At 42.9% G+C, this 17,330-nt stretch overlaps 1 protein-coding gene across 1 annotated transcript in view; it reads left to right on the top strand.

Annotated features, from left to right (window-relative positions):
• Positions 1–17,330, top strand: part of LOC116999003 (nebulin-like) — a 103,785-nt gene that overhangs the window by 24,566 nt on the left and 61,889 nt on the right. Inside the window, 48 exon segments of the mRNA XM_033065277.2 lie at positions 678–841; positions 843–907; positions 910–986; positions 1,281–1,484; positions 1,826–1,930; positions 2,022–2,129; positions 2,287–2,458; positions 2,461–2,487; positions 2,490–2,596; positions 2,666–2,673; positions 3,243–3,441; positions 3,789–3,893; positions 3,986–4,093; positions 4,259–4,371; positions 4,373–4,440; positions 4,443–4,567; positions 5,043–5,127; positions 5,130–5,245; positions 5,592–5,647; positions 5,649–5,694; positions 5,784–5,891; positions 6,056–6,222; positions 6,224–6,365; positions 6,657–6,733; positions 6,735–6,772; positions 6,775–6,857; positions 7,121–7,225; positions 7,903–8,010; positions 8,566–8,677; positions 8,680–8,715; positions 8,718–8,747; positions 8,750–8,874; positions 9,278–9,481; positions 9,795–9,873; positions 9,876–9,898; positions 10,352–10,459; positions 11,281–11,592; positions 11,990–12,193; positions 12,739–12,843; positions 13,309–13,416; positions 14,049–14,285; positions 14,287–14,361; positions 14,758–14,901; positions 14,903–14,962; positions 15,558–15,662; positions 15,840–15,947; positions 16,071–16,382; positions 16,987–17,190. Coding sequence (XP_032921168.2) covers positions 678–841; positions 843–907; positions 910–986; positions 1,281–1,484; positions 1,826–1,930; positions 2,022–2,129; positions 2,287–2,458; positions 2,461–2,487; positions 2,490–2,596; positions 2,666–2,673; positions 3,243–3,441; positions 3,789–3,893; positions 3,986–4,093; positions 4,259–4,371; positions 4,373–4,440; positions 4,443–4,567; positions 5,043–5,127; positions 5,130–5,245; positions 5,592–5,647; positions 5,649–5,694; positions 5,784–5,891; positions 6,056–6,222; positions 6,224–6,365; positions 6,657–6,733; positions 6,735–6,772; positions 6,775–6,857; positions 7,121–7,225; positions 7,903–8,010; positions 8,566–8,677; positions 8,680–8,715; positions 8,718–8,747; positions 8,750–8,874; positions 9,278–9,481; positions 9,795–9,873; positions 9,876–9,898; positions 10,352–10,459; positions 11,281–11,592; positions 11,990–12,193; positions 12,739–12,843; positions 13,309–13,416; positions 14,049–14,285; positions 14,287–14,361; positions 14,758–14,901; positions 14,903–14,962; positions 15,558–15,662; positions 15,840–15,947; positions 16,071–16,382; positions 16,987–17,190 — 5,577 coding nt within the window.

Raw genomic sequence — 17,330 nt, 5'->3', positions numbered from 1 at the left:
GTAACCATGGGAGCTGGGGGTGGCCAGGGTCCCTCCTGGGCTTGTGAATGCATCTCCTCATGCAGCAACCTGGAATTCTGAGGTGTTGGTCTGCCCTCAGCACTGCCCCTCTGCATGGCCCTGTCTCTGCAGCCACACAACTGATCTGTGCATGACGAAGGAAACTCAAACCAAGTTTCTGTTTAAAAATTAAATCTGTATAAAAAAGCATGTTTTTTGTTGCCCTTAGGTATTAATACAAAATTGCATCCTGTATGTGTTTGCTGTCCTTATTTAAGCTTCCCAGTAAGTCTCTGTGTAGTTACATTTTGTTGCTTCAGTAGTTTTGAGTAAGAGTTGATTTGGCTTGAAGATCAGTAAATGATTCTGTATGCAGGTGTATTTGTTGAAGTTCAGGTCTTTAGTATAGCTTTCATGATTTAGAGCCTTTTCTTCCTCTCAGTAGGTCTTAATACATAGGCCAAGGAGAACCTTGAAAAATGTGAGTTTTATCAGAAGCACAATGTGTGGATTCTTTTCTAACTGTACACTGTACAATGTAGATCATCAGCTGAACACTTTCAGACTATAAACTCTCTGTGTTTCAGCTGATAATTGTTGGAGGTGGCATTACAGGGATTCCAAAGAATGTAAAACACCCTGAAATAATAGTCAGTACATATTGTTTTTTCCTACAGTACAAGTACAAGGAAGGGTATCGCAAACAGCTGGGCCACCACATCGGGGCCAGGAACATCGAGGACGACCCCAAGATGATGTGGTCCATGCACGTGGCCAAGATCCAGAGTGACAGGGAGTACAAGAAAGCCTTTGAGAAGTCCAAGACCCACTTCAGCAGCCCGTGACATGCTGGGAATTGTGTTGGCCAAGAAATGCCAGGAGCTGGTCAGTGATGCCGATTACCGGCACCCCTGCACCGCTGGACCTGCCTGCCCGACCAGAGCGACGTTGTCCATGCCAAGACAGTGTATGACCTGCAGAGTGACGTGAGTTCTTCTTTACTGACTGTGTGACAGTCCTGTGTTCTTCTACAGTTGCAGGAAAGTGTCAGGGAAAGACCAGTAGATTGAAGTCCTTCTTTTCTGGAGAACCTAGGGTTGACAAGTGTTGGGTGCAGATGAAAATGGTGTGAAGAACCCTAAGAGATGAGTACAAACACTGAATGGGTGACTGGTGGGTTGATCCAGTGGAACATGCTCCATTAAGCAGAGTTACCCGTGTAGATGAGGTTACTGGAGTGAGGACTTGCTGAGCTGATGTTTCCTTTCCTGTCCTTGCAGAACGTGTACAAGTCTGACCTGCAGTGGCTGAGGGGCATTGGCTGGTCCCCAATTGGGTCACTGGATGTTGAGAAGAACAAGAGGGCGAGCGAGATCCTGAGTGACAAGAAGTACCGGCAGCACCCAGACACCATCAAATTCACGAGCCTTCCTGACTCCATGCCCATGGTGCTGGCAAAGCACAACTCCAAAATCATGGACCAAGTGAGATTTCCTTGTGTTTGCATCCTAAATGAAATGAACACCTTCTTTCTCAGGATGTTGTTCTATCTCCTTCTATAATCTGGGTTCTTCTAGGGGGCTGCTGCATATTCTTGCCTCAGGGATTTGTGTTCCTTGTTTGAGATAAAACAATCTTTTGGAGCTGTAATGAGGTGTAGTGTGGAAAACAGAAAGAGTGAAGCATTGGAAACACTGGGGAAGGGAAAGGTGTTCCTGGGTCAATGCAAAGTAGAGCCCCTTGCTTTGGCTCATGGACCTGATCTCATTGAGTTTGTTTCCCTGAGCTGTGGGTCTCACCTCCCTGTGTGCTTCTTGTTTTCCAGCGCTCGTACATCTCAGCCTGGGAGAAGGACAAAACCAGCATTCACATCATGCCAGACACCCCTGGGATCCTGCTGGCCCAGCAGAACAAAGTGAACTTCAGCGAGGTGGGTGCTTGGTGAGGGTTCTGTGTCCACCCTGGGCACTGCTGTGTCCTGGCAGCAGTGATGCCTGAGGCCCTGGTGGTGTTTGTTTCAGAAACTGTACAAGCAGGCGATGGAGGAGGAGAAGAAGAAGGGCTATGACATGCGGGCAGATGCCATTCCCATCAAGTCTGCCAAAGCTTCCCGGGACATCGCCAGTGATGTGAGTGCACTCAGCCCTCGTGGCTGGGGCTGAGTCTTTTCTCAGTCTAACATCTCTGTGACTTCAACTGCTATGTTTTTTGGAGTGGTGCCACAGAGGTCTTGGTGACATTAAAAACCCCTAAACTAACACACAGTGAACGTTTTTTTGTCCATAGTACAAGTACAAGGAAGGGTATCGCAAACAGCTGGGCCACCACATCGGGGCCAGGAACATCGAGGACGACCCCAAGATGATGTGGTCCATGCACGTGGCCAAGATCCAGAGTGACAGAGAGTACAAGAAGGACTTTGAGAAGTTCAAGACAAGGTTCAGCAGCCCTGTGGACATGCTGGGGTGGTGCTGGCCAAGAAATGCCAGGAGTGGTCAGTGATGCTGATTACCGGCACCCTCTGCACCGCTGGACCTGTCTGCCTGACCAGAGCGACGTTGTCCATGCCAGGACAGTGTATGACCTACAGAGTGATGTGAGTTGTTCTTTACTGACTGTGTTACAACCACAAGTTCTCTCTTGTGTTCTCTTCCTGTGCTGGAAGAGGTGTATGTGAGGATAATAATTCTTGGCTGATTCTGAGGGACTGAGGTTGTGTTGTGGCACTTCTTGTCATGGAATAGTGCTGGTGTTTGTGTGGACTCTACTTCATGGTCACGAAGAATTATTTCTAGCATGAATATTTTATGGTGAGAGTTGTGGCTGGGACCTTCAGTACAGTAAGGCAGGGGAAGGGCAGTACAGTCAAATATTGTCTTTTGCAGAGCCAACAATGGAAATGACAAGCTCTGCGTGCAGTGGTACATGATCCAAAGGGTCTTGGGAGGTGTAAGGCACATCCCATGCCTCTGCCAGTGGCAGAATGGAAAAAAGGATGGGTTTTTGCTGGAGATAAAAAGGAATGGAACGGGAGGGTGGTGGATTCCTTGGCAGATACTTGTGCTGTTGAAAGAGTGGGGAGCCAGGTGTGAGGAGCTGATTTAACAGGGGTCCCATTCCAGGTGTCCAGTGGGTTGACATAGACGAACATTTCCATTTGTTAGAACTTCCCATAGTAAGAGATGAGATTGCTTGGAGTGAGGAGGTTGCTGAGCTGTTTGTGTCCTTTCCTGTCCTTCCAGAATGTACAAGTCTGACCTGCAGTGGCTGAGGGGCATTGGCTGGTCCCCAATTGGGTCACTGGATGTTGAGAAGAACAAGAGGGCGAGTGAGATCCTGAGTGACAAGAAGTACCGGCAGCACCCAGACACCATCAAATTCACGAGCCTTCCTGACTCCATGCCCATGCTGGCAAAGCACAACTCCAAAATCATGGACCAAGTGAGATTTCCTTGCGTTTGCATCCTGAAGGAAATGAATACCATCCTTTCCCAGGAACTTAGTCTGTGTCCTTCCAAGGCACAGACTGTGCAAGGGGAGGAAATCCCTCTTGCCTCAGGGATTTATGCTCCTTGTTTGAGATAAAACACTCTTTTGTGTGGTTGGAGCCCTAATGAGTTAGAGAGTGGAATAGAAAAGGGTGAAGTGTTGGAAACCTTGGGGAAAGGAAAGGAAAGGGATTCCTGGGTCACTGTAAAGTAGAGCCCCCTTGCTATGCTTCATGGTGCTGATCTCATTGTTTCCTGAGCTGTGGGGTCTCACCTCCCTGTGTGCTCCTCGTTTTCCAGCGCTCGTACATCTCAGCCTGGGAGAAGGACAAAACCAGCATTCACATCATGCCAGACACACCTGGGATCCTGCTGGCCCAGCAGAACAAAGTGAACTTCAGCGAGGTGGGTGCTTGGTGAGGGTGCAGTGTCCATCCCAGGGCACTGCTGTGTCCTGACAGCAGTGATGTCTGAGGCCCTGGTGGTGTTTGTTTCAGAAACTGTACAAGCAGGCGATGGAGGAGGAGAAGAAGAAGGGCTACGACATGCGGGCAGATGCCATTCCCATCCAGTCTGCCAAAGCTTCCCGGGACATCGCCAGTGATGTGAGTGCACTCAGCCCTTGTGGCACACGCTGGGGCTGAATCCTTTCTTTCTTCAAAATCTCTGTGGCTTCAACTTCTGCATTATCTGGAGGTGGTGCCACAGGGGCTCTTGGGACCATGCAAAACCTCCAACCTAACACTCAGTGAACATTTTTTTGTCCCTAGTACAAGTACAAGGAAGGGTATCGCAAACAGCTGGGCCACCACATCGGGGCCAGGAACATCGAGGACGACCCCAAGATGATGTGGTCCATGCACGTGGCCAAGATCCAGAGTGACAGAGTACAAGAAAGCCTTTGAGAAATCCAAGACCCACTTCAGCAGCCCTGTGGACATGCTGGGAATTGTGCTGCCAAGAAATGCCAGGAGCTGGTCAGTGATGCCGATTACCGGCACCCTCTGCACCGCTGGACCTGCCTGCCCGACCAGAGCGACGTTGTCCATGCCAAGACAGTGTACGACCTGCAGAGTGATGTGAGTTGATGTTACAGGCTGTGTCACAGCCTGGGTTTGTCTATTTACTGGTGGCGGAGGTCTTGTGACAAGGGAATGTCGAGGGAATTCAAATCCTTTTTCTTTCTGGAGAACCAATTGTTGGCAAAGGCAAGAAACTGTGCAGCCGAGAATGGTATGGAGAGCCTTGGATGATGGGATAAAAGGCTCCTCCAATGTCTCTGCCAGTTGCAGATTGCCAGTTGGGGTAGGTCTTTGCTGGAAATGTCAGGAAGACAGAGGGGAAGATTTGTGGATTGTGTGATAGCCTTTTGCGTTGTTGCAGGAGTGGGAGACTGGTTATTGGGAGCTGAGCTTATCTGGAGTCACATGTGGCTCTGACAGGTAGTTGACCTAGTGGAATGTGCTCCCTTTTAGAGAGTTCCCTGTGGTAGGAGAAGAGGTTACTTAGAGTGAGGAGATTGCTGAGCTGTTTGTGTCTTTCCTGTCCTTGCAGAACGTGTACAAGTCTGACCTGCAGTGGCTGAGGGGCATTGGCTGGTCCCCAATTGGGTCACTGGATGTTGAGAAGAACAAAAGGGCAGTGAGATCCTGAGTGACAAGAAGTACCGGCAGCACCCAGACACCATCAAATTCACGAGCCTTCCTGACTCCATGCCCATGATGCTGGCAAAGCACAACTCTGAGATCATGAACCAAGTGAGTCTTCTTCATGCTTGCATACTGAAGGAAATGAACACCTTCCTTTCCCTGGATGTTGTTCTATGTCTATCCATGGCCTGAGTTATGCAAGAGGAATGCTGGGTCCTCTTGCCTCAGGGATTTGTGTTTCTTGTTTGGGATCAAGCAATCTTTTGTGTGGTTGGAGCAGTGATGGAGTGCAGTGTGGAAAAGAAAAGTGTGAAGCAATAGAAAGTTTTGGGAAATGGGCAGCAGTTTCAGAGCCAGTGCAAGTAGAGCCCCCTTGCTATGCTTCATGGTGCTGATCTCATTGGTTCCCTGAGCCTGTACGATCTCACCTCCCTGTGTGCTCCTCGTTTTCCAGCGCTCGTACATCTCAGCCTGGGAGAAGGACAAAACCAGCATTCACATCATGCCAGACACCTGGGATCCTGCTGGCCCAGCAGAACAAAGTGAACTTCAGCGAGGTGGGTACTTGGTGAGGGTTCTGTGTCATCCAGGGCACTGCTGTGTCCTGGCAGCAGTGATGCTGAGGCCCTGGTGGTGTTTGTTTCAGAAACTGTACAAGCAGGCGATGGAGGAGGAGAAGAAGAAGGGCTACGACATGCGGGCAGATGCCATTCCCATCAAGTCTGCCAAAGCTTCCCGGGACATCGCCAGTGATGTGAGTGCACTCAGCCCTCGTGGCACACGCTGGAGTTGAATCCTTTCTTTCTTCAAAATCTCTGTGGCTTCAACTTCTGCATTATCTGGAGGTGATGCCACAGGGGCTCTTGGGACCATGCAAAACTCCAACCTAACACTCAGTGAACATTTTTTTGTCCCTAGTACAAGTACAAGGAAGGGTATCGCAAACAGCTGGGCCACCACATCGGGGCCAGGAACATCGAGGACGACCCCAAGATGATGTGGTCCATGCACGTGGCCAAGATCCAGAGTGACAGGGAGTACAAGAAGGACTTTGAGAAGTTCAAGACAAGGTTCAGCAGCCCTGTACATGCTGGGAGTGGTGCTGGCCAAGAAATGCCAGGAGCTGGTCAGTGATGCCGATTACCGGCACTACCTGCATGAATGGACTTGTCTGCCAGACCAGAACGACGTTGTCCATGCCAAGACAGTGTACGACCTGCAGAGTGATGTGAGTACTTGCTATAAGCCCTGGACTACTGAAATGTTTGTAACTTCTTTGGAATATAATTAGATTGATTTCTCTCATGTAGTATTTTTTCATCTTGTGTTTTTTTCCCCCTGTTCTAAGCAAGGTCATTATATTTTAAGGAGTGAAAGAATCTGAATGTTAGGGCATTGTAAATGTTTATATACAGCCCAACAGCAGAATTATCTCCATATAATCCTTCATAATATATTTAAATTCTGATTAACACATGGAGGGGCAATTTTTAACCACAACCTTTGTATTTTGTAACAGAACTGCTACAAGTCTGACCTGGAATGGCTGCGGGGCATTGGCTGGGTCCCAATTGGTTCCTTGGAAGTTGAGAAAGCCAAGAGCAGGGGAGATCCTGAGTGACAAAATCTACCGCCAGCATCCGACACCATCAAGTTCACCAGCGTCCCAGATTCTCTCCCCATGGTGCTGGCCAAGCAGAATGCAGACACCATGAACAAGGTGAGTCTGGATGTCATCAGGTAACACAGCAACAGTCTCTGCCTAAAGCCCTGAGACAGCACTAGGACCACAGACTTGTGTTGTGCTGTGGGATTTCAGCACAGCAAGGCTGTAAAAATGTAATTTCCATTCTTGGTAATCAATGGGAAACTTATTTTCATCAAGAGCTGATTTAATAATATCTTCCTAGATAATAACTAGTTAATTTGTCACAATTATCAGTTCTGACTGTCTCCAAATACTCTGCTGTGTTTGTCCTGCAGCGTTTGTATACTGAGGCCTGGGATAAAGACAAGACACAAATCCACATCATGCCTGACACTCCTGAAATCACACTGGCAAGAGAGAACAAGAAAAACTACAGTCTGGTGAGTGTGGGAGCTCTCCAAATGTAACTGCTCTGTGTCATGGCTGCATCAGGAATGTTGTGGGAAACCTTCAGAGATGACACTATCAGTCTTCTTAAGTAACTCCCCTATTATCAAAAAAATTGTGACTTTAAAAGCATTGTTTGTATATTTGTAGTAGTGCATACATAGAAAAATGAGTACTGGAGAGAAGAAATTCTATAAATTCCATACAAGCTGTGTGTTTCCACTGGATTTTTGGGCAGTAATTTCTGTCAGTGTACATAGATTGGGAAGGCAAAATTAATACCAGAAAGGTAAATAACAGCATATTCTGAAAAGGTGTGATGCCAGTGTTCAGCGTTATTTTAGGCAAACAACTTCACATCAGTAAGCCACATCAGTGGTTTTAAAAATAAGTTTTACTCCATTTGTATAGAAGAAAAGCTTAGCTCTAAAGTGTAGTCAATGCTACATTACTTAAATCAGTAAAATAAAAATTTATTAACAAATGTTTAGCAAAGGTCTTCCTTTGACATTAATTTGTACCAGTACTGATATCAGGTTTTGAGTTAAAGATAGATAAAACTGGGGGCATAAATCTAAACACAATTATTAGATCTACTTCCAAGCAATTTGTTCTGCATAGAATATAATATATGGAATTTATATGAGTCCCATTTTTAATTTTCATCTAGAAACAATACAGACAGGCCATGGAAGATGCAAAGAAGAAAGGCTATGATTTGAGAGCTGATGCCATCCCCATCCAAGCAGCCAAAGCATCCAGGCAAATTGCCAGTGATGTAAGAATCTACTCTTTTGTTTCTTTCTATGTTGACATCTCTCCTCTGCAACCTGAAAATTATCAGCTGGATTCTGTAAAAGGCACTGCAGTTAAACTGTGACCCAAGTAATAGATTTTTGCAAGTAAATTATCATGTGTTTTAAAATAATAAATGTTGATAATTTTTTAGACATATAATGCTGCTATCATCACAATTGTATAGCCATAACCCTATGTGTATAAATAAGTATTTACAGTATGTTTATAATTATATGTAATAAGAATTAAATTCATTTAACAAGACCAGGATGATTTCTCACTAATTTTAGTAAAGCACATTTCTTCAGAAAGCAAATTGATAAAAATTTTTTGTTTAGTGTCCTAACTCAAATAGCAAAAAACTTTAGCTCTAGAATCTTAGAATATTTTTAGCGTGAGAATTTATTTGACTGTTTGGGGGTTTTTTAATGGTAGGTTATAGATAAGTTTGGAATGGTTGTTGTTGGAGATATTTAGTACGAGTAACTGATATTTATAGGTGATACAAAATTGTAATATCTTGTTTTGTGTTCAGTACAAGTACAAGGAAGGGTATCGCAAACAGCTGGGCCACCACATCGGGGCCAGGAACATCGAGGACGACCCCAAGATGATGTGGTCCATGCACGTGGCCAAGATCCAGAGTGACAGGAGTACAAGAAGGACTTTGAGAAGACCAAGACAAGCTCAGCAGCCCTGTGGACATGCTGGGAATTGTGTGGCCAAGAAATGCCAGCAGTTGGTCAGTGATGCCGATTACCGGCACTACCTACACCAGTGGATCTGTCTGCCCGACCAGAACGATGTGATCCACGCCAAGCAAGCCTACGAGCTCCAGAGCGATGTGAGTTCTCTGGAAATCAATTTTTGTTGAGGAATGAGTTTATTTTATGTAGTAGGGTCAGGCCATCTTGTTGTGATGTGGTAAAACCGATTTCTTGAGATTTATTTTAAGTTTTGTGGCTGATTGAAACTGAGCTCTCCAACAGAATGTGTAATATTGATACTTCAATGATACTCCAGAATTGCTATCTTTACTATTCTGTAAAAGTTGACAATATTTTTTCTGAATGTAGCAGAAATGCAGTTGTTTTTTCTATATTTTCTCTTGTGCTTTGAATTTATTTAAATTAATTGTTAACTTGATAGTGAGGTTACTTATTGGTGAACTATTCACCATGTCAGTTGCATGTTGTTATTATTGATAGAATAACCAATGTGGGTGATTTTTTGGGTATTTTTAACAGAACTGCTACAAATCTGACCTGGAATGGCTGCGGGGCATAGGCTGGGTCCCAATTGGTTCCTTGGAAGTTGAGAAAGCCAAGAGAGCAGGGGAGATCCTGAGTGATAAAATTACCGCCAGCATCCAGGACACCATCAAGTTCACCAGTGTCACGGATTCCCTGGAGATGGTGTTGGCCAAGCAGAACGCAGACATCATGAACAAGGTGAGTCCTGATCCCTGTGCGTGACACATCAGAGGTCTCTGTCTCACCCTGGAGGCAGGACTGGGAATGAACTGAGCACAAGCAATGCTCATTGATTTATTCCTTCTCCTTAATTAATGTGGTGTTCTAAAATTGTTGTTACATTTCCACAAGCCTGTCCTCCTTTTGTTCATATTATCTCTCCTAATTACCTGACTGATTATCCCTGTTACATTTCCTGTATTTTGATCTGGTATGGTCTGTGTTTTCCCTGATTATTGAGATATTAACCAGTTTTGAATGCCATATCAATCTCTTCCTCTTTTCTTCTTAGCGTTTGTACACTGAAGCGTGGAACAAAGACAAGACCTCGATTCACGTCATGCCTGACACCCCAGAAATCATGCTGGCCAAACAAACAGAGTGAATTACAGTGAGGTGAGTGCATCTGAAATCTGAGAGAATTCACTTGTACTTCTGACAAGCACACTTTTGTTATCTCTAACTTTTAGTTAATATTAAAATATTGTCAGGTTGGTTATTTTCAAAATGATCTGTTCCTGTACTGTAATCACAGTTGTTCCAGGAACTGACCTCCTGGATATCTAATTGGGCTAATAAAGTATATTTTCCCCATAAATGAGAAATCATTTCTACAGCAATGTATGAAAATACCTAGTTTTGCTTTACTTGCCCTAAATGATTTCAATTTTCCAAACATCTACAATAAAATTACAAGTCTTTGAAATCTGCAGTTTTTTTTTCTGGTGAATGTAGAGCTGGGTGAAGATGTTTAAGTCTTCTGAAAATCAACAATATTTTTTAGACTTGAACAATTTTATTACTCAGGTGTGTTTAACTGAAACGCTGTTTTGTTTTTTTTTCTCACAGAAAATGTACAAACTGGCCTTGGAGGAGTCCAAGAAGAAGGGCCATGATTTGCGTTACGATGCCATTCCCATCCAGTCTGCCAAGGCCTCCAGGGAGATTGCCAGTGAGGTGAGCAGCCTTTGTTCTCATTGCTCTGTGGATTTGGTGATGGAATAGAATCAGAATGTTTGCTACTGTCAGACTTCATGAATAGATAATATAGAAATCTGTTTTCATAGTAATTATTTTTAATGATTCCACTACACTGCCTTTAGTGCATGGGAGAAAGAAGTAGCCAGTATTTTTATTGTGAGGAATATACTGTAATAAATAAATATAAAATGTGAAGATTATTGATATACCCCCTGCAATACTTTTGTTGATGTGCACGGATATTCAAGCACCATGATCAAAAGGTTGTATGAACCAATGTAGAATTCTCAAGTTATGATTCAAACAGTATTTCTGTTCAAGTGCCATAATGAAGTTGAAGATACCTGAACATAAAAGCAGGGATAAACTATGCAATGACTATGATAACTTTTGCTTCTGGGATGAGGCAGCATCACTTAGAGATGGAGGAGCACAGATTTTTATGTTCCTTTGAATTTTCTATGCTCTGTATTAAAAGCAAATCATATGGTCTTAGTCAAGGAGTTTTGTAACAAGTTTTTGAAGTAAGTTAATATTTAAAATTTAATATTAATAGTAAAGAATAATGCCAAACTTATTAGAATGTGACATTAAAGGTTTAGTGAATTGAAAGTCTGTTATAGTTTATAAAATTCTTTGATAATGATATGTAATAAAAATGCTTCTTATGTGAAAATAATCCCAGAGCTGAAAGACTTACATCATATTTTTATCTTTACGAAATGAGTATGTTAAACTGTTAGAATTATTTATTAATTTGTCAATACACCAAGTAATTTAAATCTCTTCTGCTTCAGTACAAGTACAAGGAAGGGTATCGCAAACAGCTGGGCCACCACATCGGGGCCAGGAACATCGAGGACGACCCCAAGATGATGTGGTCCATGCACGTGGCCAAGATCCAGAGTGACAGGGAGTACAAGAAGGACTTTGAGAAGACCAAGACAAGGTTCAGCAGCCCTGTGGACATGCTGGGAATTGTGTTGGCCAAGAAATGCCAGGAGCTGGTGAGCGACGCCGATTACCGGCACTACCTGCACCAGTGGATCTGTCTGCCCGACCAGAACGACGTGATCCACGCCAAGCAAGCCTACGAGCTCCAGAGTGATGTGAGTTCTCTGGAAATCGATTTTTTGCTGAGGAATGAGTTTATTTTACATCTTGTTCTGATATGGTAGAACTGACTTCTTGAGATTTATTTTTAATTTTCACGGTTAATTGATGCTCAGGTCTCCTATGGGTTATATTAACTAACTGATACTTAAATGAAATCCTGTAATTACAGGATCTGGGCTGTTTATTATTTGCCATTCTGTCAAACTTGGATAATGATTTCACCCTTAATTTAGGTGAAATACTGCCATTTTTTCTACAGTTTTCTTTACAGCTTTGAATTTCTTTGAATGACAAGCTGATAGGAAGGTTATTTTCCTCTGGAAAGATGCACTGTGTAACATACATTATTATTTTATTAAAATAATTTGTGTCATTTTTTTCTTGTAACAGAACTGCTACAAATCTGACCTGGAATGGCTGAGGGGCATTGGCTGGGTCCCAATTGGTTCCTTGGAAGTTGAGAAAGCCAAGAGAGCAGGGGAGATCCTGAGTGATAAAATTTACCGCCAGCATCCGGACACCATCAAGTTCACCAGTGTCACTGATTCCCTGGAGATGGTGTTGGCTAAGCAGAACGCAGACATCATGAACAAGGTGAGTCCTGATCCCTCTGGGTGACACATCAGAGGTCTCTGCCTTACCCCTGGATGCAGGGACTGGGAATGAACTGACCACAAGCAATGCTGTAGTTCAGACATGATGTATTTTCAATCTGTGTGCTCTTGTTCTTTCACTCAAAACTCTTAGGCCAGGTGGAAGACTCAAATTTGTGCAATATTCTACATTTTTACATTTATATCTTTTCCTTGGCGTGTGTGTGCATTGGACACTAAATTATTCTGAAGCAATGTGGCAGTTCCCTTAATGTTTTTAACTCCCTCAGATAAATTATCCTTTTGTTGATATTACTTTTGTCAGACTGACACTTAACTGTATTTCCATGTTACATTTATAGTGTCATAAAATGGTTTGTGTTAGAAGGGACATTAAACATCATTTTGTTCCGACCCCCTGCCATGGGAAGGGACAATTTCCTCTAGACAAGTTCCTATCATGTTAATTAATGCATTCTCCATTATTATTGAGATATTAACCTGGTTTGGAATGCCCTATAAATCTCTTCCTGTTTTCCTTCTTAGCGTTTGTACACTGAAGCGTGGAACAAAGACAAGACCTCGATTCACGTCATGCCTGACACCCCAGAAATCATGCTGGCCAAACAAAACAGAGTGAATTACAGTGAGGTGAGTGCAACTGGAGAGCTGAGACAATGAAAGGGTTTCTGATAAGCACACTTTTGTCACCTCTGATTTTTTATCAGTGGTAAAGTATTTCCAGGTTGTTTATTTTCATACATGGCTAGTTCCACTGCTGAAATCAGAGTTGTTCTTTCACAAAAATATATTTTCTTTTAAAATATATTATCTACCATAAATGACAAATCATTTCTACGGCAAGTTGTGGAAATAGGTAATTTAACTTTTTAAGTGTTCCAGTCTTTGCTTTTCCTAAATGATTTCCATTTTCTAAATGTCTACAGTAAAATTATAAGGTCTTTGAAATCTGCTATTTTTTCTTTTCTATAGAACAGTATTTAAATTGTCTGAAAGTGAAACAATATTGTGCTTTACTACACAGTTGTGCTGAACTGAAATGCAATTTTGAATTTTGTTTTTTGAAACAAAACTATGATTTTTTTTTTCTCACAGAAAATGTACAAACTGGCCTTGGAGGAGTCCAAGAAGAAGGGCTATGATTTACGTTATGATGCCATTCCCATCCAGTCTGCCAAGGCCTCCAGGGAGATTGCCAGTGAGGTGAGCAGCCTTTGTTCTCGTTGCTCTATGAAAAATCAGTATCTTTGTTCAGCTGTTCGCTAATGTTGTATTTCACAAAATAGATAATATAGAAATCTGTTTTCATAGTGATTCTACCACATGACTTTAATGCACAAAAATAATGGATAGCCAGGATTTTTTGCATGAGTTATGTATCACAGCAACAAATAAATATAATAACATGAAAATTATTTATATGCCCCCCATTGCCATCCATGGATGTTCAAGCAGAACAAAAAGATGTAGGAGTCTATGCTAGAGTTTACTCAATTAATTTCTGATTCAAAATTGGAGGTACTTTAAAATTTGTCCCCAAAAGATATATGTAATAAATTCTGAAAGTTTAAATGCTTGTCTTTTCTGGTGGAAAAAAATAATTCTGTTTCAGTGCCACATTGAAATCAAAAGCATTGGAATACAAAACCAGAAAAAAGCAGCAATGACTGGGAAAGGTTTTGTTTTAAGGATCAGGCAATATCACTAAGAGACAGAGTATAACAGACTTTTATGCTCTGTATTTTTCTACCAAGAAATCTATTTAAATGCTTTGTGTTAAAAAAAAGATAAAATATATGAATATACATATATATATGGATATTTTTTTCTTGCAGTACAAGTACAAGGAAGGGTATCGCAAACAGCTGGGCCACCACATTGGGGCCAGGAACATCGAGGACGACCCCAAGATGATGTGGTCCATGCACGTGGCCAAGATCCAGAGTGACAGGGAGTACAAGAAGGACTTTGAGAAATCCAAGACCCACTTCAGCAGCCCTGTGGACATGCTGGGAATTGTGTTGGCCAAGAAATGCCAGGAGCTGGTCAGTGATGCCGATTACCGGCACTACCCTGCACCAGTGGATCTGTCTGCCCGACCAGAACGACGTGATCCACGCCAAGCAAGCCTATGACCTCCAGAGTGATGTGAGCAAATCCTTACATTTCTAATATATCATCAAATATATTTAATTTGAGTCTTGTAAACTGCAATTTTTAAAGTATGGATTATAAATCTCTAGTCGCTTGCATCAGACTTGTTGAAATTCTTTCAATTTCTTCATCGAATTTATGCTTAATCCTATTTTTTCAGTCCTTAACCTGATATAATTTGTGTGTTACTCTGATACTAGCATTGTGCTCCAATACCTCTTATTTTTGTTATTTGATAATAATTTTCCTTAATTTTCAGAAACAAACAATTGTTTTCAGAATCGTATTCTCAGAAACATACCCAGTTGTTCATACAGGATGTGCTTGTTTATATTAATTTTAATATTTGATCACACTTGCCCATATATAACAAACTTTCAAATTTTTCAGGCTGTTTACAAATCAGACCTGGAATGGCTGAGAGGCATTGGATGGGTTCCTATTGGTTCACTGGAAGTTGAGAAAGCCAAGAGAGCTGGAGAAATCCTCAGTGACAGGAAGTACCGGCAGCCTGCAGATCAAATCAAATTTACCCAGCGTCACTGATTCTTTGCCCATGGTCTTAGCCAAGCAAAATGCTGAGATCATGAACAAGGTGAGGCTGGCATTGCCAGTTAATAGAACTTGTTCGTGAGGGTGAAAATTAAAATACAAATAAAACTAGAAGCTTGTGAATTTAAGAGAAAATCAATGTCCAAATTCAGCCATTGTACAGCAAAGCTGTTCTCTCAGGGCTCATTCTGAAGTGAGCAGGTGAAACCTACAGACAAAAGTCCCTTAAATCACAGATTTTCCAAGGGTAATATTGCATGATGAGCAAGTGATGAGGAAATACCTGAAGTTCTCTGGATGTGAGACTTGTGCATTGTATTTCAGATCTGGAGGGAGAAAGTCACTAAGTACCTCCTCTTTTATAGCAAACATAATCAAACAACTTGTAGAGAATAATTAATCAACTTTTCCTCCTTTGGATGTTGCTCCACAATCCAAAATCAATCAATTGCTGCACCAGCTTAACCTGAGAGATAATAAAGGAGGGACAAAGTTTACTTCTTGAACTGTTTCAGAAAGAAACTGAGTCAGGGTATGAGAGCTCACTGGAACTACTCACAGCAGTTTGTAAAATAACTGTAATTGTAAAATAATTTAATAAAGAACTGTTTGTAAAGGGCTGTTTTCCTCTCTCGCAGCGCTTGTACACAGAAGCCTGGGATGCGGACAAGAAGTCCATCCATGTCATGCCTGACACACCAGACATTCTGTTAGCAAAGGCCAACGCAGCCAACATTAGCAATGTAAGTATATTTAAACATTTTCTAAGCTAGTGGAAATTCAGAGTGAAGTCAGCATTTCTTTAATCATAAAGATGTTCTAAGATATGCATTCATTAAAGTTTTGAGAGACAATTATGAAATGTAGAAACCCCATCTTTCAGAATATTGCTAATCCATTTTCTGTCTTCTTTTGTGTAGAAACGTTACGTACAAGCCTGGGAAGAAGCCAAAAAGAAGGGATATGACATGAGAGCTGATGCAATTCCAATCCAAACTGCAAAAGCATCAAGAGATATTGCGAGTGACGTATGTTCTTCCTTTGCATTTATTTTCAGTTACCTTAAAAACAAGAATATGTATTTTGGTGATCAATAGCAATAGGAAATTATGGGACCTCCATCCCAGATTCACTTCTTTTTGTATTTCTAGTACAAGTACAAGGCAACCCATGAGAAGGAGAAAGGCCACTACATCGGGTGCCCCAGCGCCAAGGACGACCCCAAGCTGGTGCTGGCCGCGCGCGCCATGGCCCTGCAGAACGACCGCCTCTACAAGAAGGGCTACAACGATTCCAAGACCCAGATCCACATGCCTGTGGATGCCCTGTCGGTGCAGGCAGCCAAGGAGTGCCAGGCCCTGGTCAGTGACATTGACTACAGGCAGTACCTGCACCAGTGGACCTGCCTTCCCGACCAGAACGACGTGATCCACGCGCGGCAGGCCTACGACCTCCAGAGTGACGTGAGTGACAATCACTGCAGGAAAGCTTTAGGGCAGCTGTGTGAGGCTCTGTTTGTCAGTGACTGGAAAATATACCTTCAAATGGGCTGGCAGTTGGTCCTGGGATGTTTATTTTATCTTTTCCAAAGGATTTCATCCTGTGTGCCAGAAATATCTGGGGAAGTTCATAAGGAAGCTGTGTTTTCTTGATCTGCTCTTGGTTTGCTTGCAGATTACTTGCAGATTACACCCCTGGTTTGAATGCAATGTCTTAAAAGTATCATTATTTCTGTGCAAATCAGGGGTGCTGTGTCTAGAAAGGATCTGGCACAGCACAGCATCACTGGCTGCTTGTTGTGTGAAGAGTATGAGAAGTTGGGGAAGGACTTATAAAAAAACCTCCTTACACTTTGAGTTAGAGATACAGAATCCCAAAATGGTTTGGGTTAGAAAAGATCATCTTATTCCAACCCCCTGCCATGGGCAAGGGACACCTTCCACTAGACCTGGTTATTCAGAGCCTCATCCAGACTGGTCTTTAACATCTCCAGAGACTTGAGAGTCCAGCAGCTCTCTGGGCTAAGAGCTACCTCTGCAGTGTCAGTAACCTTTGGTTCATTTGTAGAACGTGTACAAGTCTGACCTGGAGTGGCTGAGGGGCATTGGCTGGCTGACAGAAGGGTCTGTGGATGTGGTCAAAGCCAAGAAAGCCCAGGAGCTCCTCAATGACCGCCTGTACCGCACACGGCCGGAGCAGCTGAAGTTCACCAGCATCACCGACTCCCCAGACGTTGTCCTGGCCAAGAACAATGCCATGCAACTCAGTGATGTAAGCTCACCTTTCACTTTTGGGGTGACATTTCTTTTCTTTCTGGTGGAGAGTGGAGTTTCTACAGTGGGGATGATGAGTTGGGAAGTTTTGCAGATTGGAATTACTAAAGAATTGCTCTGGGTGTTTTTTTCTCACTG

This window comes from Catharus ustulatus, chromosome 7 (genome assembly GCF_009819885.2).
Source record: "Catharus ustulatus isolate bCatUst1 chromosome 7, bCatUst1.pri.v2, whole genome shotgun sequence".
NCBI lineage: Eukaryota > Metazoa > Chordata > Aves > Passeriformes > Turdidae > Catharus > Catharus ustulatus.
Note: the sequence above shows the minus strand (reverse complement) of the source record. Positions and strands in the feature narration are given on the sequence as shown.